Raw genomic sequence first — 20,980 nt, forward strand, 5'->3', positions numbered from 1 at the left:
TTTTCCAGGTGAAACAAAGTTTTCAGGGTTTTTATTTCCCGTCAGGATCATTTTTGATGATCGGTTTGTTTTGTTTGCACTTTTGAGGCCGAAGTGAGAACAACAACAACAAACGAGACATTTTTGTTTTTACAGATGAAAGAAAAGAAATTAGAGAAAATTCGTCCTGACAAAAACAAAAAATCTGATTTTTTAAGTAAAAAAATGTTTTGTTTTCTTTTTTGTGAAGATTATTGATTTTTCTCTGAAATTTCTAATTTAATAGATTAAAAAAAACACTTTTAATCTCAGAATTTTCAAAATAAAATAAGAAATTTCAGATTTTTCTCTCATACTTTCTTTTTTGTAAAGATTTCTGATTTAAAAGTGAGTTAGTTCTCTTAATTTTTTGTATAGAATAATTGTTTTAATCTCAGAGATTTTTTTCAAAATAAAAGAAGAAATTTCCGATTTTTTTCTCTCTCGTCCATTTTTGTTTTCTATTTTTTTGAGAGAATTTTTTCTTGGAAATTTCTGCTAAAAAACAAGAAATTTCAGATTTTTTTCTCATAATCTCAGAGAACAGAAACTTTTCTCTAGTATGTTTTATTTTAATCTGGTGTTTTGTCCTGAGTTTTGGCTCCAAATCACAAAAACAAAACTAAACAAAATGGATCCTGATAAAACCTCATTTCCTCCTGTTCTCGCGTCACAAACAGGAAGTAAAACGATTTAAATCAAACGTCTTTAAACGGATCAGAGATAATAAACCTCTCTTGCGTCTCGGGGCTTCCGTAGCTTCTGTCGACGTTAAACAAACTTATAAAAACTGTGAGAAACGCGTTTGTTCGTATCCTGGAAACTAAACTCTGACATCAAAACAAAAACAAGCGTGCGCGGAGCAACGCGGCGAACTGTGGATGTGGTTGAAACCTGCTACATCTGTGAGATTGCATTATTTACGCTGCGGCGGCGGCTGCAGCGGCGGGAACACAGTGAGTGATGCGTTCAAATGCAGCTGAAAAGAAAAGGAAACCGTGGCGTGTGTTTGGCGGTTCACGGGGTGGTTGCGTTGGGCGGGGGCGCGTGTTCGGCGCCGCCGTGTCTGCAGATTAAACCGTGTTATTGCACCGGAGCTGGAATGATTCAAAACGCAACGACTAAACACTTTTTCTTCACGTCTCAGCGAACGCAGACGCAGAATCCTCCGCTCGTATTCCTCCCCGAGCTCTTCAGCAGCACTTTTTTTACTTTTGTTTTTTTAATTCAGCACCGGGAAAACGCCTCGGGCGTCGAACGTTTGGGTCGTGAAGTGGAAACTTTGTACATTTGAAACAAAAGCGGGTAAAAAGTCCGGGTGGTTCCTCGTCGGCTGTCGTTTCCTCGCCGCGTCTTTGACAAAGGAACAAAAACAAACTTAAAAAAAAAAAAAAAAGACCCAAACTCTTCGGTATTTTCACGGCTGATGAATCCGTTCTGCCGCTCATCTCTCCTCCTTCCTGGACACCTTAGAGGAGTGCCATGCAGTGGACCTGAGGACGCACACACACACACACACACAGAGACACACACACACGCACACAGAAACACACACACACCTGTCAAACTAGTGACACTTACAACAGAACTCCAGTAAATGAACTTCGTTACTTCACAACTCTGCATTTACTCTGTTATTATAACAATAACAACTTCTGACTCTTCTGTTCTGTTTCCACTGATAAAGTTTGACCTTTAAGTGAATTCCAGCGTAAATCCAGACTATTAAGGTAGAAATCCAGGAGAGTGGCTAACAGCCGGACGTGGCTAACAGTGGTTAGCTCGGGGCAGCACGGTGAAGGCATTCAAAGGTCTTTTTTAACCACTAATGCTGCTGAAAATAACAGCAAACCTCTGCAGCAGCATGAGAAGAGTCCCTACACACACAACAAAGCACCAATGGGCTCCTTCCACTGTAATGGACTTTACTATGAGAGGAGCTGGTGCAGGGGCCAGTAGGTAAGTCTTTAAAACACTCTTTAATAAACTCTGGCTTCACTAACTACGCTGATGACGCTTTGTTGTGTGTGTAGGGACTCTTCTCCTGCTGCTGCAGAGGTTTGCTGTTATTTTCGATTCGACTGTGAGATGAAGATTCAGGTTCTCGGTGCGAATCCTCGACTGATCGGGGTCGCCCCTGATAAAGAAACTAAACAGCCTTCTGCTATTTATCTGATTTTCTCAACGGCTGTAAATTCTGTCTCTGCAGGACGATGACGATGATGATGATGATGATGAAGGCACTTTGAGGGGAAGCCACTTAACATATTAAATGCACTCTGGGACCGTTTAAGCCCCGGGGGGAGGCTTTTGTCTAAAACACGTTTAGTTGAAGTGGACGAGTTCTCTGGAGGTTTCTCTACGTGAACGTGCGTCACCGCTGTGCTGAGAGTGTTGCTGATGCGACAGAAGCGGCGTGTGGCTCACCTGATGAAGGTCTTGAAGGCGGCGCTCTGAGGGTTGATGCACAGCGGCACCCGTTTGCCCTGCTGGTGCTCCGTGATGAAGCGATGGATCAACTCTGCCATCGAGACACAAAAAGAGGAATTAAACACTCGAGGCGATGACCTGAACGACGGTCGGGAACTGTGCTCACGCGGCAGGAAGCGTACCTTTCCCCTGCCACACGGACAGCAGGCTGTTCTCGTAGCTGTGGCTGAACGGCCGCTCGGCGACCGGCTCGAAGTCCCGGGTGTAGACGCGCCCGCTGGGGACGGAGTAGCAGCACTGACACATGCAGGTGTGGTAACGCAGGCGCCCCTCGTCCAGGTACGGGTGGGACAGCGCGTCGCTGCCGGAGATGCGTTTAGCCTGGAGACAAAGACGCACGGGTTACTGACACATGACCTTCTCTGCGTCAGTTCAAGTCAGTTTTATTTACAGTGTCAAATCACAACCAAAGTGATCTCAGGACACTTTACAGAGTAGGTAAAGACCACACTCTGTGACTTATTTATGATTTACAGAGACACAACAATTCCCCCGTAGAGTACGGTGGAGACGAAAACCTTCACTATAACAGACAGGAACGTCAGACAGACCCAGCTCTGTGGAGCATAACGATGAAAGTTTATGGAGTGCTTCCTTATAATGTTTCCTAAGGGAAGCAAATATAAGGAGAATAGAATCGGTCCAAGGACAGAACCCTGTGGGACTCCGTGACTAACTTTAGTGTGCATGGAGGGTTTGTCATTAACATCCATCTGATAAATAAGACCTAAACCAGCTCAGTGCAGTTCCTTTAATGCCGATCAGACGCTCCAGTCTCTGCAGCAGGATGCGATGGTCGATTGTGTCGCACTCACCGGGTCAAACACCAGCATCCGGCAGAGCAGGTGCACGGCCTCGTGCGTGGCTCCGTCAGACAGCATGTAGAGCACCGACAGCGACGGCTGAAACACAGTAAATAAAGTTTATTTTATTATTCTGGGAAAACACGATCAGACAGAAACACTCAAACTCAAGTGTTTTCATGGATTTCCAGCCTCGGTTTGAACCCCGACGTCTGCAGCCAGAGATGATGTCATCGCAGGCCGTGGATTTGGACAAAGTCAACGTTTCTAAAGCTTCATAGAGAAAGTTTACGTCTCCAGACTCAACGCTGACTTCACTGTTGCTGCTGCAGGGATTCAAACATGAACCCTTTCTTCAAACACACTTTGGCTCCAGATCTGAATGTTTGTGTTTGTGTCGGTGGATTCGGACTCGTACCGGTTTGTGCGGCCCCCTCAGGATGTGGGCTCTGGCGCCCTCGCACGCCGACGCCAGCGCGGACAGAGGAGGCGTTCCCAGCAGGTCTGTGATCAGATCCAGCTGCAGGACACAAAGTGTGTGTTTAGAGACGGAGCTGCACGACAAGCGCGCGCGCACACACACACACACGCACACACACACACACACACACACACGCACACACACTGCAGATGCACAACAATCACACTGTACACACACACTGCACAACAACCCCACTGTACACACACACACACACACACACACACACACTGCAGCTGCACAACAATCCCACCATACACACACACACTGCAGCTGCACAACAGTCCCACTGTACGCACACACACTGCAGCTGCACAACAGTCCCACTGTATGTAGACACACACACACTGCAGCTGCACAACAGTCCCACTGTACGCACACACACTGCAGCTGCACAACAGTCCCACTGTACACACACACACTGCAGCTGCACAACAATCACACTGTATGTAGACACACACACACTGCAGCTGCACAACAGTCCCACTGTACACACACACACTGCAGCTGCACAACAGTCCCACTGTACACACAAACACTGCAGCTGCACAACAGTCCCACTGTACACACACACACACTGCAGCTGCACAACAGTCCCACTGTACACACAAACACTGCAGCTGCACAACAATCACACTGTATGTACACACACACACACACTGCAGCTGCACAACAATCACACTGTACACACATGAATGAACACATGAGTGGGGGGGGAGGAGACTCACCTGCTGGATGGGGCTCTGAGCCTGGAAGAGGATGCGTCGCCCCAGCAGCTCAGCGAAGATGCAGCCGACGGACCAGACATCGATGGCCGAGCCGTAGTGTCGGCAGCCCATCAGCACCTCCGGCGCCCGGTAGTACTGCGTCACCACCTCCTGGGTCATGTGACGGGACGGGTCGGGCTCCTCCACCCGCGCCAGGCCGAAGTCGCAGATCTGAGGAGAGAAAACGTCACGTTCTTGTTTCTGACTACAACTTTTGGAGTCGCTGCACCTGCTTTCCTGTGCAGCGACTCCAAACGCTGTAGTACACATGACAGGCCTGGAGGTGGCGCTGTAACTGCCACAGAAATACACCAACACCAGAGAAGAAGAGACGGGGAGACGCTGTGGAGAATCCAAACACCGGAGAGTTTCTCTCCAAATCCTCCTCCATCCTAGAGACAAACGTGTCCCTGGTTCATGCTGATTCACCGTGTATACGGCGTGTTTCTGACGTGTTTTCAGTTTGTGTATTTCATTTTAATTAAAAAACAATATAAAATCTCAGTGAAAACTTCTTCCTGCTCCTTTTCAGACAGAATTAAATGTATCTTTGTTGTTTTTCTCTCTTATTTGTTAAACTCATTTATTTTGTACTTTCGTTTTCTTTTTTTTGACAAATCTGAAATAAATTCATTCATTCGTTCTATTTGGCCGCTCAAGGCGCTCTCACACAGACATCACAGCACGGGGGGAGCTGGGGATCGAACCGCCAACCTCTCGACTGGAGGACGACCCGCTCTACCACTGAGCCGCAGCGAGGTTTACCTTGAGCAGACAGTTGCTGTTGACGAGCAGGTTCCCGGGTTTGATGTCTCTGTGCAGGATCCCAGCGGAGTGCAGGTACTTCAGACCTGCACCACAGAAGAAGAAGAAGAAGGATTCAGTCGCACGTCACAAACAAAAGGGGATTTCTTCTTCTTCTTCTTCTTCTACTTTAAATTCGGCAGTGACGTTTTAAACACAAACAAACTCACAAGATGAACCCGTATCTGGGATATTGTTCACAAAACAATTCACCAAACTAATGAATTAGTGATGAGTCCATCTGCAGCTCTGCAGACAAACACACGTTTTAAAGAGTAAACGGCGCCGAGCTGCTGCTCTGACGGCGCCTGCTCACCTCGGAGGATCTGGTAGAGGAAGACCTTGATGTGGTCGGTGGTGAGAGGCTGCGGAGACACGATGACTTTGTGGAGGTCGCTCTGCATCAGCTCCGTGATCACGTAGCTGCGGGCGGATCGCTGTCAAGGAAGAGAACACGACTGACCTCCGCCCACACGGACACGACGCCCACACGGACACGACGCAGCGCGGGGCTTTTTTTTGTGTGTTTCGTTCGTGGTCAATGAGACAAAAAAAGAACGAGAAGGGAGTCCTGGATTCAGAGCAGAGAGACGGAGAGAATAAAAGGAGGACAGGATGATTAAAAGAAGAGAAACTGGGACAGGAAGTAGAGACGGTGAGCTGCGGATGAAGCGGATTCGGACGCCATGTTTAATAAAAAGGATACATTTCCTCAAAGCAGTCGATCTGCGGAGGCTGTAAAATGTCCAGAGCCGACAGAACCTGCAGGGACAGAGAGACGAGAGTGAGTCCACCTGCGATCCCGTCACACACACACACACACACACACACACACACACACACACACACACACACACACACACACACACACACACACACACACACACACACACACACACACACACACACACACACACACACACACACACACACACACACACACACACACACACACACACACACACACACACACACACACACACACACACACACACACACACACACACACACACACACACACTAGCCCCCCCCCGCCCCCCGCGCCCCCTCGTCTTTACGTTGTCGTGTTTGAAGAAGCACAGCATCCGCAGCTCTCTGAAGACCCTCTTACACGACACCAGGTTCTGGAAGACGTTGGGCATCTTCTTCAGAGCCACTTTACGGCCGTCACGAGGATCCGTCACGGACCTGCAACAGAACCAGAACCACAATGGAAGTTCAGATACACACACACTCGCCTCTGAGACGCCGGAGAGTCATTAGCGTCTCCACGGTGACTGTTCACACTTAAACACGCTTTATCCAACGCTGTGTGTGTGTGTGTTTTAATGTAATTTTGTGTGTGTTTCTTTCCAATGCTTTGGTTCAGTCTGGTTCGTTATCGGAGCCTGAAAACAGGATCTTTAGAAACCGGGTCCCAGAGTGTGAAGATTGTAAACGCCCCCCATGGCGTTGTGGTCTGAACGGTGAAAGCTCAGACCTTGTTAAAGGACGGCATCATGGCCCCACCTCCGACCAGTGTGAGTGCAACCGTACCACGTCTAGGAGCGGCACGCTTGCCGTCCACGGCCCGTTTGAGAGAGGTGGGCTTTAGTAAAGCACGTTTGCACGTGTACGAGCACGAGCGTGCGCACGTGTACGAGCACGAGGCCTACGGCGGTTCTGAGGTCATTTCCTGTGCGCCTGTTGGGACGTAGAAAAAAGAAGGAGGGACCATGCGCGGACATTTGAAACAATGGCGGTGAAAGGTTCACGTTGGTGTGATGCGGAGGTGGAGTGTTTACTGCAGATTTGGTTGATGAAAAGATTCAAAAACAGTCGACAAGACGCACAAAAACTCCGAGGTCTACGGAAAGATCTGGAAACAAAGCCACGCATCGCCATGACGTCATCAATGCGTGTGACGTGTTACGGCGTGATGACGTATAGGCAGCAAGAAGCATTCTCCGAGGCCCAGGTAGTGTGAGTACAAACGGGCCTGGAGGGGGGGACAAGGACCCTAAAGCACGGGGCACGGGACGCACGCACAGTGGGAGGGCGCCCTGAATGTCTTTCAGCCGTAATCTTAACATGTGTTAAATAAATCTAAATCAAACATGTAAATATTCAGAAATGAAGTTATTTCATGGCCAAACGTTTCCTCTGAATATCTGATGGTAACATGCGTCTCTGTAAATCATGAATAAGTCACAGAGTTTGGTCTTTACCCGCTCCGTAAAGTGTCCTGAGATCACTGTTGAGATGATTTGACACCGTAAATAAAACTGAATTAAATCTCTAAACTGAGATTTTGTGTCGAAACCCGAGTCGTTAATAACGTGTTTACCAGACGACGCCGAAAGCTCCGTAACCGATGGGCCGGTCGGGCTCCATCTCTGCGGGGCTGGGCACCTCACTGGCCGGGTTGCTGTAGGGCTGAGGCACCGCCGCTCCGCCGCCGGTGCTCCCTCCGAGCGCCGTGGGGTGACGGGGGGTCCCGGCCGGGGCCGTGGGTCCGGTCAGGCACGGCGTGGCGCTGAGGCCCGTGGAGGGGGCGCCGCAGGAGGAGTTGACACAGAAGTATTTGTGGCCCAGCTCAGAGCCCGGAAACAAGTCTCCACAGACGGTCTGTCGGCCGGCGCCGTGAAACGCCATTGCTCTTCTCACCGAAGCCCAGGAACTGCTCGGTGTGCACCACCACCACGCCGCCGCTGGTGCTGAGGGCGCCGCCGCTGCTGCTGCTGCCGCCCGGCTAGGCGCGGAGGAAACGCGGCTCCTCGCTCAGCATCATCCTGTAGTTTCCTGTGGGTGACGAGAATCACACGGGGTCAAAGGTCGCCTCGTCAGCTGTGTCAGACTTTTCTGCAGCGCTCGTTCATTTTCATTCAGAGCCGGCGCTGGACGGCAACGGTTGCCAGGTTACAATTGACGCAGCTGTTGAACTTTAACGTGTGAAAAACATCCCAGAATAAACACTTTTTAAAATATTTTTTTAATTTCAGCATTTTTATTCATTATTTATCATTTATCAATCCCAACATCTTTATTTTATAAAAATAAATAAAATACTTTCAGCACATTATTATTATTATTATTTCTAATACATTAATCAACACTTAAATCAATTCATTTCATTTTCAATTTTATTTATAATTAATCCCAAAATATCTTTATTTAAAAAATCAATTAAATACTAATGTGGTCGGTTTATTGATTTATAATGGATAATTTATTAATCCAAACATATCTTTATTTTATGAAATAAAAATAATTTCAGCAAATTTAAACTACATATTAATATTTATATAATATCAATTTATACTTATTACAAATACAACTCAATATTATTTCACATTAAACTTTATTTTATATTTGATCTCTTCAGTTTTGCACTGACAAAATTAAAGAACAGTCAATTAATAAAATAAATAAAAATAAAGCAAACATTAAAATTCATGTAATTTAATCATTTAATATATAATCTTCAGTTGTGCACTAAAATTAATAAACGGTAAATAAATAAAACTAAATAAAATAAAGATCAATTTAAAATTCGTATTTTTTTATATGATAATATCCCTTCAGTTGTGCACAAACTAAATAAATAAATAAAAATAAAGCTCACATCTAAATTCATATCATTTTATATTTTAATATTTAATCTTCAGTAGTGCACAAAAAATAAATAAACAGTAAATAAATAAAATAAATTCAAAGAAATAAAAAATAAATAAGAGTAAAGCAAACATTAAAATTCATATGATTTTATATTTTAATATATATCATAACTTCATTTGAGCACGAACAAAATAAATAAAGAGTAAATAACTAAATCACTCACCTGGTTAATGAGCGGAGCTGCTAACAGGATGCTAACAGGATGCTAACAGGCTGCTAACAGGATGCTAACAGCTAAGCTAAGTTAGCCGACGACAGTCAGCGACGAATCCAGAATATTCCAAAAGATTAAAACGTCCCCGTCGATGTGAACCTCAGACACGCGAGCTGCAGCGTGAACCTCACCCCCACAAACATGTGTGTTTATAATATTTCACTTCCAAAAGTCTCATTAATAAATAAATAATAAACTCAGCTAGCAGCTAGCAGCTAGCTCCCGTGCTAACCAGCTGTTGGTGCTAACAGGCTAACAGATGATGGCTCTGACCCACATAGCGCTCATCGGTCGGCTGCACTGACCTACATGTTCAAAAACAACACATTTTTACAGGAAATGTGAGTCAACAAGCGGACAAACACACACCCGGGTCAGTAAAAGAAGCAGGCGGTTTAAATTAGGGTGAAAAAGCCGAGTTTAGCTGCGGGTCTGCGGGTCTCCGGAGCCGCTGCTGCCCCGGTTAGCCGAGCAGCTAGCTGGGCATCGCACCGTAATATCCTCCGGAAAAACGTCCCGTGAACAAAGTTTCCGGTGTTTTGTGGAGAAAAGCGCCTCATCCAGGTCTGTCCTCTTGTGTTCGGCGTTGATTCAAAGGTGTAGCGGGGCTGAAGCTGGAGGAGACCGCGGAGCTGGAGGTGAAGGAGCCGGGTGGGGGAGGGTCGATGCTCCGCAGGCTGCTGTAAACAATGCTAATGCTAACTAGCTTCAGACAGGAAGGAGGAGTAAGTCCCACTGCAGTAAAAGTCCTGTGGAAAAAACTCTAAACACTTTGTTTTTAAAATGATCCTGCAGCAAAAACATGTCCTAAAGTATTAAAAGCATAAACTATAATAACACTAGCAGATATTATATTATATATATATATATTATATTATATTATGTCATTAGATTATAGTTATTACAAAAGTATGGAAGCACATTTCTGCCAATATATGAAAACAAATCATGAAAGTATCTCAAAAATATTGACTTTGTTTAACAAAATGTAAATTAATATCTCAAATAATGAGTTAATATCTCAAAATAATGAGTTCATATCTCAAATAATGAGTTAATATCTCAAAATAATGAGTTAATATCTCAAAATAATGAGTTAATATCTCAAAATAATGAGTTAATATCTCAAAATAATGAGTTAATATCTCAAATAATGAGTTAATATCTTAAAATAATGAGTTAATATCTCAAATAATGAGTTAATATCTCAAATAATGAGTTAATATCTCAAATAATGAGTTAATATCTCAAATAATGAGTTAATATCTCAAATAATGAGTTAATATCTTAAAATAATGAGTTAATATCTTAAAATAATGAGTTAATATGTCAAATAATGAGTTAATATCTTAAAATAATGAGTTAATATGTCAAATAATGAGTTAATATCTTAAAATAATGAGTTAATATCTTAAAATAATGAGTTAATATCTCAAATAATGAGTTAATATCTTAAAATAATGAGTTAATATCTTAAAACAATGAGTTAATATCTCAAATAATGAGTTAATATCTTAAAATAATGAGTTAATATCTAAAATAATGAGTTAATATCTTAAAATAATGAGTTAATATCTCAAATTATGAGTTAATATCTTAAAATAATGAGTTAATATCTCAAATTATGAGTTAATATCTTAAAATAATGAGTTAATATCTTAAAATAATGAGTTAATATCTCAAATTATGAGTTAATATCTTAAAATAATGAGTTAATATCTAAAATAATGAGTTAATATCTTAAAATAATGAGTTAATATCTCAAATAATGAGTTAATATCTTAAAATAATGAGTTAATATCTTAAAATAATGAGTTAATATCTCAAATAATGAGTTAATATCTCAAATAATGAGTTAATATCTTAAAATAATGAGTTAATATCTTAAAATAATGAGTTAAGATCTCAAAACAATGAGTTAATATCTCAAAAATAATGAGTTAATATCTCAAATAATGAGTTAATATCTTAAAACAATGAGTTAATATCTCAAATAATGAGTTAATATCTTAAAATAATGAGTTAATATCTTAAAATAATGAGTTAATATCTTAAAATAATGAGTTAATATCTCAAATAATGAGTTAATATCTTAAAATAATGAGTTAATATCTTAAAATAATGAGTTAATATCTTAAAATAATGAGTTAATATGTCAAATGAGTTAATATCTTAAAATAATGAGTTAATATCTTAAAATAATGAGTTAATATCTTAAAATAATGAGTTAATATCTCAAATAATGAGTTAATATCTTAAAATAATGAGTTAATATCTTAAAATAATGAGTTAATATCTTAAAATAATGAGTTAATATCTTAAAATAATGAGTTAATATCTTAAAATAATGAGTTAATATCTTAAAATAATGAGTTAATATGTCAAATGAGTTAATATCTTAAAATAATGAGTTAATATCTCAAATAATGAGTTAATATCTTAAAATAATGAGTTAATATCTTAAAATAATGAGTTAATATGTCAAATAATGAGTTAATATCTTAAAATAATGAGTTAATATCTCAAATAATGAGTTAATATCTTAAAATAATGAGTTAATATCTTAAAATAATGAGTTAATATCTCAAATAATGAGTTAATATCTTAAAATAATGAGTTAATATCTCAAATAATGAGTTAATATCTCAAAATAATGAGTTAATATCTTAAAATAATTAGTTAATATCTTAAAATAATGAGTTAATATCTCAAATAATGAGTTAATATCTTAAAATAATGAGTTAATATCTCAAATAATGAGTTAATATCTTAAAATAATGAGTTAATATCTTAAAATAATGAGTTAATATCTTAAAATAATGAGTTAATATGTTAAAATAATGAGTTAATATCTCAAATAATGAGTTAATATCTTAAAATAATGAGTTAATATCTCAAATAATGAGTTAATATCTTAAAATAATGAGTTAATATCTTAAAATAATGAGTTAATATCTCAAATAATGAGTTAATATCTTAAAATAATGAGTTATTATCTCAAATAATGAGTTAATATCTTAAAATAATTAGTTAATATCTTAAAAAAATGACAATTATATCTCTCTGTCTGAATGGATATTTTAAATGTTTGACTTCCTGTCCCGTTGTGTTTCCATGGCAGCAGCCAATAGTGTTGGGCGCTGCTGGTTGCCAGGGTTGTCTGTTGTTGGGTGCAGCTACTGCAGGCAGATGATAAATGGAGCGATTGTTGTATAAACTTAGGGTTTAGTTTATGACTAAACATCAGATTTTATGAACTCTTCGTGCGTTTTGTGTGAAAAGTCTCATTTTTAAAGAGAAAAGAAGTGAAGTTGTGAGATAAATGTGGAGGAGAAGAATCAAAAACAAGAGAATAACCTGAAGTAACGTGTCTGAGACGTGACGTGACGTCCACATCATGAACACACACACGCGTGCGTTTCACTGCTTTTTTAATACGAGGCGTTTTGCATCAAGTACAATCAAATATGCACAGGAAATGTGTCACCAAGGGAGCTTCACATGACATTTACCTTATTCAAGAGTCACAAACCGGCGTCCAGAGCAGAGGAAGCAGAGGAGCGATGCACATTCATGTTCATGGAGGGAAACCGTGACTTTGCCTTTTCCCAGCGTTATAAAAGTGCGTTCACACGACTCGAACAGCTGATCCCGGGCGTCTTCAGCTCCGTTTGCTCTTTAAAAACACTGATTTAATGGAATATAAAGAATCTAAAACACCAACTTTACAAAAGCATGAGGCTGTGCAGCTCAGGGACACAACGGCTAATCGCTAAGCAACGGCAATAAAAATACATATTTACACTTTTTCTCCTTAATGATGAGCAGAAGTTTCCTTTTCTCCGGCACAAGGACGAAAATAAATAAAATATAAACAAACGGCTTAAAAAATTAATTAATACGACATTAAATATATAAAAAATAATATTAAAATTAAACGTAGCCATTAATTAGCTGATACAAAGTGACTTAAACTGATATTTGTTTTATTTATTGACCTTTATATTAAATTTCCTATTTAATTTTGTCATTTTTTATTTATTTTTCCCTGTTATTTATTTAAACATATTTATATTTCATGTATTCAATATTTTTCTCCATTTTATTAATTCATTTCTAAAATTAATTAATTCATGTATTATTTATTCCCCTATTTGTTTCCCCAAACTTTTTTATTTATGTTTTATTTATTTACCTTTATATTAAACCCCCTATTTATTCATGTCATTTTCAAATTTATATTTCCTTTTTATTTATTAAAAATTATTTATTATTTTCATTAATTTAATATTTTATTATTATCTTTTAATTAGTTAATTATTCCCTATTTGTTTCCCAAACTTATTTATTTCTGTTTTATTTCGATTTCATAACTTTAGGGAAATAAAAATGAGAGTAAATAATAAAAAAAAAACTACATTTTAAAATGAATAAATAAATCTAAAATAAATAAAAAATAACCTAAATAAAAATAAATGCCTTGGTAAATGAATTAATATGTCATTAAATAAAATACCAATATATTAAAAATAAATGTATCCATTAATTCATTGATAAAATGTGACAAATCAATATTTATTATATTTATTGACCTTCACCCCCTTGTTTATTTATCTGTTTTTCTATTTAATTTCAATTTTATTTATTTAAATATATTTTTATTATTTTTTTCTCAATTTTATTATTATCATTATTTTTAATCAATTAATTAATCCATGTTTTATTTTCCCATTTGTTTCCTCAAACTTATTTATTTATGATTTATTTTCTTTATGAATTTCTTTGTTTATTGTTTGTTGATTTAATAACTTTAGGGAAACAAAAAGGGGGTAAATTTCAAAGAGTAAATAATAATTTTAAATTATATAATTACATCTAAAATAAATAAAGAAATAAATACATTAAAAAAAGAAATAATGTCATATTAATTAATTCACTGAGCCGTTTCTTCATGTCTGCTGTCGGCAGCTTCGGCCTCCGTACTCAGTCTCTTCCCTGGCTCTGACAAACACACGTCCAGTCCTCAGAGTGTTCGTGACGGAGCCGGAGGTGAAAGGTCAGAGAAGGGCGCCGTCCTCACGAACAACGGCGAGGAGCAGAGACGACCCCCGTCACGGCAGCTTCTCCCCGATCTGCGTCCAGACGCTGCAGACGAGACGGTAAAAGATCAACTCTCAGGTTTCACCGTCACACTTCCACAGGAGGTCACGGACGCTTGCGTGAGGCGGCGGTGAGAACGACGCAAATTCAAGATACAAGACGGTTTGTTTGTCTTACGCACGAGAGGACGTTCAACTGATGTGTCTGCTACAGTGTTAGCATGTTAGCATCAAGCCCCGCCCCCAGCTTCCTGCCTGTTTGATCCAATCAGGAAGCTCGGTCAGCGTCAGTTCTCTGAGTGTCCGCTGTAGGTGAGGACGATTGGATAAAGTTAGAGAACGGACCTGACGGAGACGCTACGTCCGTCTTTACACCGTCTCCCCTCGTCCCACTGGTGTGAACTGGAAGGTTCAAGAACGCTGAAAACCTGAATGTTGCAAGATTCAAAACGTCTCGTCGCAAAAACTGATCCGAATATGATTCTGCGATCAAACGCAAAATAGAGCGAGGTGAATATTCGCTTTGTGTCCGGTGTGAACGCGGTGTGAACGCGGTGTGAACGCGGTGTGAACGCGGTGTGAACGCGGTGTGAACGCGGTGTGAACGCGGCGTGAACGCGGCGTGAACGCGGCGTGACTGCGACCCGTGGGATCCACGTCCGGTCCTTTTTTTCACCTTAAAGCAGAAACACTGCACAAATATTAGACTTAGTTATTAGTTTGTGTATCAAGCCGCGTGTTCGATGCTCCGATTGGACACAAAACCGCTTTAATAAAAGGTTGTAGAGGAATGAGTCACACACCTGGGGTGGATGGCGTCTTCTGGTCCTCTCCTCCTCGCCCCCCCCCCCCCCAGCATGCTAGCTGTGGGGCTGCGTGGCGATACTGGAGCAGTCGGTGACCAGCAGTCCCACCGCGCTCGCACTGGACACTGTGACGGCCACGCTGGTGGTGCCCACAGGGCCCGTGCTGGTCGGGTCGGCGCCCGGGTCACCCTGGTTGGCGTGGGTGCCCATGTGACCCTGGAGCTGCGTGGCCGTCTTGCACTGCACCCCGCACAGCTGGCAGAGCAGCACGCCACCGGCCCCCGTGCCGCCAAAGCCCCCCCGCGCCCCGCCGCTCTCCTTCCACTCCTGACCGTGGTGCTTCTGAGCGTGGACGCGCAGGTAGGTGAGCGTGGTGAAGCCTGTACACGCACGCACACACACACACGCGCACACACACACACACACACACACACACACGCACGCACGCACGCACGCACGCACGCATGCAAAAAGAATTGAACACAATAAGGATTTTTTTGGAATGCAGTTGTTTTATTTTTCATACAAAGACAAAAGACAAAAGAGACAGAGAGACAAAGACACAAAGCCACACTGAGGCAGAGACAGAGAGACACAAAGACACAGAGAGACATAGATACAAATACAAAAAGAGACAAAGACGCAAAGACACACAGAGGCAGCCCCTGCGACCCACTACGGTTGCACAGGTAGCAGGCGTGGTTCTGTGACTGGTTGACAAAGAGACAAAGAGACAAAGAGACAAAGACTCACTGCGGTTGAAGAGGTGGCAGGCGTGGTGCTGCGACTGGTTGACAAAGATACAAACAGACAAAGAGACAAAGACTCACTGCGGTTGCAGAGGTGGCAGGCGTGGTGCTGCGACTGGTTGTGGACCCTCATGTGGTCGGTGATGTACGCGGCCGACAGCAGCTTCCCACAGATGTGACACGGCACCTTCTCCTCGTGCCGGACCAGGTGGGCGCGGAGACGGTCCCGCGTGGCGAACGCCGACGTGCACGTCTGCGGGGGGGAGGGAGGGGACACAGAGCACGCGCCAGTTAGAGAGAGCGGCGCAAGACGGACACGTCACAGCGACCGAAGGACAGCTCTAATCTCCATGACGACAGTGAGACGCCTGCATCATGGTGTTAATCATCAGTTTCCAGTGTTTCATGCTCGTTAGATTCACAAACCCATCATCGGCTGAACTCCAGTAAACAGACAGATGAAGACGTTACCGTGCACTTGAACGGTCGCTCTGTAGAGTGCACCTGTCGGACGTGGCTGTTGAGGTGGTCCGGCCTGAAAACAACACAACAGACACAGACTCAACACGTCAGCGCCGCCACAGATCACGGTTCAGGCGCTTCAGAAAACGCTGACTCAAGGGAAAGAGGAGCAGTGAAACTATTCTGAGTAAAGCTGAAATTAAACGTGTGCGTCCGTGTGTGTCTCTGTGTGTCTGTGTGTGTCTCTGTGTGTCTGTGTGCGTCCGTGTGTGTCTCTCTGTGTGTCTGTGTGTGTCTCTGTGTGTCTGTGTGCGTCTGTGTGCGTCTCTGTGTGCGTCTCTGTGTGTCTCTGTGTGTGTCTCTGTGTGTCTGTGTGCGTCCGTGTGTGTCTCCGTGTGTCCGTGTGCGTCTCTGTGTGTCTCTGTGTGTCTGTGTGCGTCTGTGTGCGTCTCTGTGTGTCTCTGTGTGTCCGTGTGCGTCTCTGTGTGTCTCTGTGTGTCTGTGTGCGTCTGTGTGCGTCTCTGTGTGCGTCCGTGTGTGTCTCTGTGTGTCTCTGTGTGTCCGTGTGCGTCTCTGTGTGTCTCTGTGTGTCCGTGTGCGTCTCTGTGTGTCTCTGTGTGCATTTCTGTGCGTCCGTGTGCGTCTCTGTGCGTCCGTGTGCGTTTCTGTGTGTCCGTGTGTGTCCGTGTGCGTCCGTGTGCGTCCGTGTGTGCCTGTAACACGGCGACTGTGGAGAAGAACTTCACACAAACACACTTCAACACGTCTGAACTGTCCCTTTAAATCAATTCTTCCCTTTCTGTCACTTTCACTTTTTTCTTTTCTAATCTTTAAATTCTCCTCATAACGTTTTAAAACTAAATATTCAGTCCTAATAAAAGTCGACCAATCGTTTTGTCCGATTGGTCGACCGTCGCTCTATTTCACTTGTGCTTCTCATGCTGCGTTCAGGTGCCATGGGAAGTCCGAAGTTTCGGACCTCCAACTCAGCAAAGTGCACTGGAATACCCGTCAAAGTGAAACCTCCTAGTGAATCTGGGAGGTTCCACTTTGACAAACAGCTGATTCATTTGTACCGGGAGAAGGCCTTGGCGCAGTGGGGGCAGACGTAGGGTTTCTCCACGCCGCCTTGGTGCGAGCGCACGTGGTAGCTCATGCGGTCTTTCCTCTTGAAGCGCTGCTGGCAGATGGGGCAGGAGTACGGCTTCTCGTCAGAGTGGGACAGGCGGTGGCGGTTCAGGTGGTACACATCTCTGAAGGCCTTCCCGCACGCCTCACAGGCGTGGTTCTTCCTCACCGGGTGGGCGTTGGCGTTTGGATTCTGTGGAGCAGCAGAGGAAGTCCGTCAGCACACACACACACACACACACACACACACACACACACACACACACACACACACACACACACACACACACACACACACACACACACACACACACACACACACACACACACACACACACACACACACACACACACACACACACACACACACACACACACACACACACACACACACACACACACACACACACACACACCTGCTCGATGGAGCCCACGACAACGACAGCTGCCTGGATGGGCTGAGGCGGTGCAGCCATGGTTACAGTTGCCGGGGCGATGGACACAGACAGCGGCTGGCTCTCCTGGTTGGCGTGCTGACCGGGCTGGGGAAGGGTCTCCGGGGCGGCGGTGACGGCGATGGGGGGCAGGGGGGCGGGCGGCTGTGGGGGCAGCGTGAGGTGGAGCAGGGAGAGCGGCACCGTCTGCTTCTCCACCCGCCCGCCCTTCGCCCCATCCTCCTTCTCCCGCGCCGCCCGGTCCTTCATCTTGATGCCCGTGTGCACCGACTGGTGCCGCCGCAGGTTGTAGCTGTTCTTGAACTCCTTGTTGCAGGTGGCGCAGATGTGGGCCGGCCGGCTCGGCTTGGCGAGCGCTTTGACTGACGGGACACGGCAGAGGGTCACGGTTCAATCACGGTTATGAGTTTCTCTCTCACATCATCATCACGCAGAAATAAATAACAATAAACATAAACAACCCGTCACTGTTTCTGTTCATATTTAAAACCCTGAGGCAGCAGAGTTGTGACGCTGTGTAACAGTTATAAGTATTATTCCAAACATGTGATGGTGATAATAATGTGATGCATCAGCAGTTTAAAGCAGATGCGTCGTGTTTGAGCTCCGCAGCTCTTCTGTTAACAACGCGTTTGGGAACTGAGGACACTTGTGTGTGTGTCAGTTTGAAAGGGTTCCTGAACTCATCACTGGTTTCCTGCAGATTCTCTCCGTCTTTAACGATCTTCTGTCGAGGAAACGCTGACGGACACTCTTGTTCATTCGTGTTTGACACAGAAGTGAAGTCTTTCTTTCTTTCTCTGGGATGTTTTCCTCATCACTCTGTTTCTAGTTACACACGTCACACAGCGTCGCACCTCTGAGGAACAGGCTTCTACCTGCACAAACTTCCATCTTAAACCAATCATTAAAACACATTTTCATCCACGTTAATGTTCATTTTGATTCTAAATGATTGTCTTCAGGTTTTTATTGTTTTAAAACACAATCTGACGTTTGAACGTGTTGTGCAGAAACTTCCTCTGCACGTGTTTGGAGGATAAATGTTGAGCTTATAAAGAAAAGGTCCTCTCACCGGGCAGCGGCTCCTCGCTCAGGGCGGCGGTGTCCACGGTGGACGGCGGCGGGACGATGTGCTCTGACGGAGGACTCTGGGCCGAGCCGGTGAGCTCCGGCAGCAGCTCCGACTGCAGCGGCGCCTCAGGCTGGCTCTGAGTCGACGGCGTCTGCCACAATAAAACAGGAAACGCGTTTATTGGTTATTATCCTGCAGTTACACTTTCAAAATAAATCAGTTCATCTGCAAATCTTTACAGTTTAAAATCTGATCTGTGGGAAAAACACGGCAGGAAACAAAGACGGAAGATTATGACAAAAGAGTCGTGATATGACAAAAAAAGTTGTATTTTTGTGAAAAATAAAGCGTAAATTTTAGACACAAAAGTCGTAATATTAACAGAAAAACGTTGGTAAATTGTGACAAATAAGTCGTAATAGTTAGAGAAAAAACACGGAAGATAATGACAATAAAAGTCCTTATATTAACAGAAAAAAGTTGAATATTTAGAGGAAAAAGTTGTTAAATTGTGAGAAATAAGTTGTAATATTGTGAAAACTAAAGCGTAATATTTAGACACAAAAAGTTGTAATACTTAGAGAAAAAAGTTTTTACTAATAATTAATATCCAAACAGAACATGACGGGGTCGATGGGAGTGTTGTCAGTGTAACAGAAAATAATAATAATAATAAAATAATAATAAAGTGACGTCACAGGAGTGTATAAACAAAAGAAAAGGTCTGGGCCCAGTCTAGAACCCTGTGGGACTCCACAGAAGATGAAGACAGAGGATAAAGAGGATCTGATGGATAAATATGGATGAATTATAGTTTTGGGAATGTTTTAACGGAAGTAAATCAGCCGATGAGTTTTTTATCGTGTGGTTTTAGTCATTTTACCAACTTCTTCGTACTCCACCTCTGACGGGAGAGTACGTTTACCATCCCGTCTTTGTTTATACGCGTCCCTTAGTGTCATTATTAATAAACATCAAAGCAGAAAGGGGGGATTTAAAAAAGACTGGCACATGTTACACAACCTGCACAAGTGGGACCCAAATCCAGCTCCATCCTGACCCCTCTGTGACCCCCCCCCCCCCCCCCCCCACCATCTTTAACCCCATGCAGAGATGCCTCCTTCCTCTTCCCCCCTCCCTGAACAAAAACAACCCCCAAACCTCCAGCATCAATTAAGACTCACCTGAAAGAGGAAATTGCTCCAGGAGGTATCCATCCTGACCCCGAGCACTGCTGCAGCTGCAGCCGGGGGGGCAGCCACCCAACCCGGGGAGCAAAGAGGGGAGGGAGGAGGGGAACCGGAGCCCAGGAAGAACCGCTCCAACTGCTGCTATGAAAACACAGTCTGAGGCCTGCGCGTCTCTACCTGCACGGGTCAATTCATGCACGAACACCGGACGGTTTTCAGCTCAGATCGGCTCAGTTATCGGCTGCTGGTCATGGATGTGTCTGGTTAAACAGGCACTCACATGTAAATGGTGCCATGCTTCCCTTTAATGGTGCATTTACTATAATTTGCTTATGTCTACTGTAATAATACTAATCTGGTGAATGGCATGCAGAATAAAGGTTAATTTGGATGCAGAAGACGGTGAAAGTGCCAATCACAGCAGCTGCTTTTTTGTTTTTATTTTTGCAGAAGCTCCGAGAAAAAGGCCGCAGCGTCGGGTCCCAAAGCCTCGGCGTTGCGTACAGCTCGTCCCCGAACTAGAGCGCTCCCGGTCGGCCGCGGTCCGTGGCTCCGCCTCGGTGTTTCGATCCACGGGGTGACATCTTTCTCTTTTTTTTAACACTCCCTCTCGCCCTCCCTCCCTCTCTGTCTTTTCTTCCTTCTCTTTTTTTATCTCTCCTTCACCCCCACTTGTCCCTCTCCTGCTTTTTTAAAGGGAAAGTATTTTCGCGTGCGGACCCCGTCTCCCGTCTCGTGCCGTCCCGCTCGCCCCCGCCGCCGCCGCCGCCGCTCCACGGTCGGCC

General features: G+C 43.5%; 2 protein-coding genes across 4 annotated transcripts; both read right to left on the reverse strand.

Moving 5' to 3' along the window:
- Positions 1-409: 409 nt before the first annotated feature.
- Positions 410-9,342, reverse strand: nlk1 (nemo-like kinase, type 1). The gene is made up of 12 exons (XM_083931344.1): positions 9,181-9,342; positions 7,687-8,141; positions 6,419-6,548; positions 6,067-6,122; positions 5,677-5,783; positions 5,322-5,407; positions 4,518-4,727; positions 3,730-3,831; positions 3,324-3,410; positions 2,631-2,829; positions 2,446-2,539; positions 410-1,511 (listed from the first exon to the last, which is right to left on the reverse strand). Exons 2-12 carry the CDS (start codon positions 7,992-7,994, stop codon positions 1,463-1,465), a joined length of 1,428 nt encoding a protein of 475 aa, XP_083787470.1. The 5' UTR covers positions 7,995-8,141; positions 9,181-9,342; the 3' UTR covers positions 410-1,462.
- A 4,904-nt stretch (positions 9,343-14,246) lies between these two features.
- On the reverse strand, positions 14,247-20,829 carry maza (MYC-associated zinc finger protein a (purine-binding transcription factor)). Of its 3 annotated transcripts, XM_083932053.1 has the most exons (9): positions 20,700-20,824; positions 20,190-20,333; positions 19,006-19,156; positions 17,886-18,292; positions 17,424-17,668; positions 16,357-16,420; positions 15,967-16,138; positions 15,134-15,516; positions 14,247-14,376 (listed from the first exon to the last, which is right to left on the reverse strand). In XM_083932053.1, exons 2-8 carry the CDS (start codon positions 20,220-20,222, stop codon positions 15,191-15,193), a joined length of 1,398 nt encoding a protein of 465 aa, XP_083788179.1. In that variant the 5' UTR covers positions 20,223-20,333; positions 20,700-20,824; the 3' UTR covers positions 14,247-14,376; positions 15,134-15,190. The 3 variants fall into 3 exon arrangements, with proteins under 3 accessions (XP_083788179.1, XP_083788180.1, XP_083788178.1); XM_083932054.1 differs by having other exon boundaries at positions 17,892-18,292; positions 20,190-20,829; XM_083932052.1 differs by having other exon boundaries at positions 20,190-20,829.
- Between the last annotated feature and the right edge of the window lie 151 nt (positions 20,830-20,980).

This window comes from Echiichthys vipera (genome assembly GCF_963691815.1).
Source record: "Echiichthys vipera genome assembly, chromosome: 17".
In the NCBI taxonomy this organism is placed as follows: domain Eukaryota; kingdom Metazoa; phylum Chordata; class Actinopteri; order Perciformes; family Trachinidae; genus Echiichthys; species Echiichthys vipera.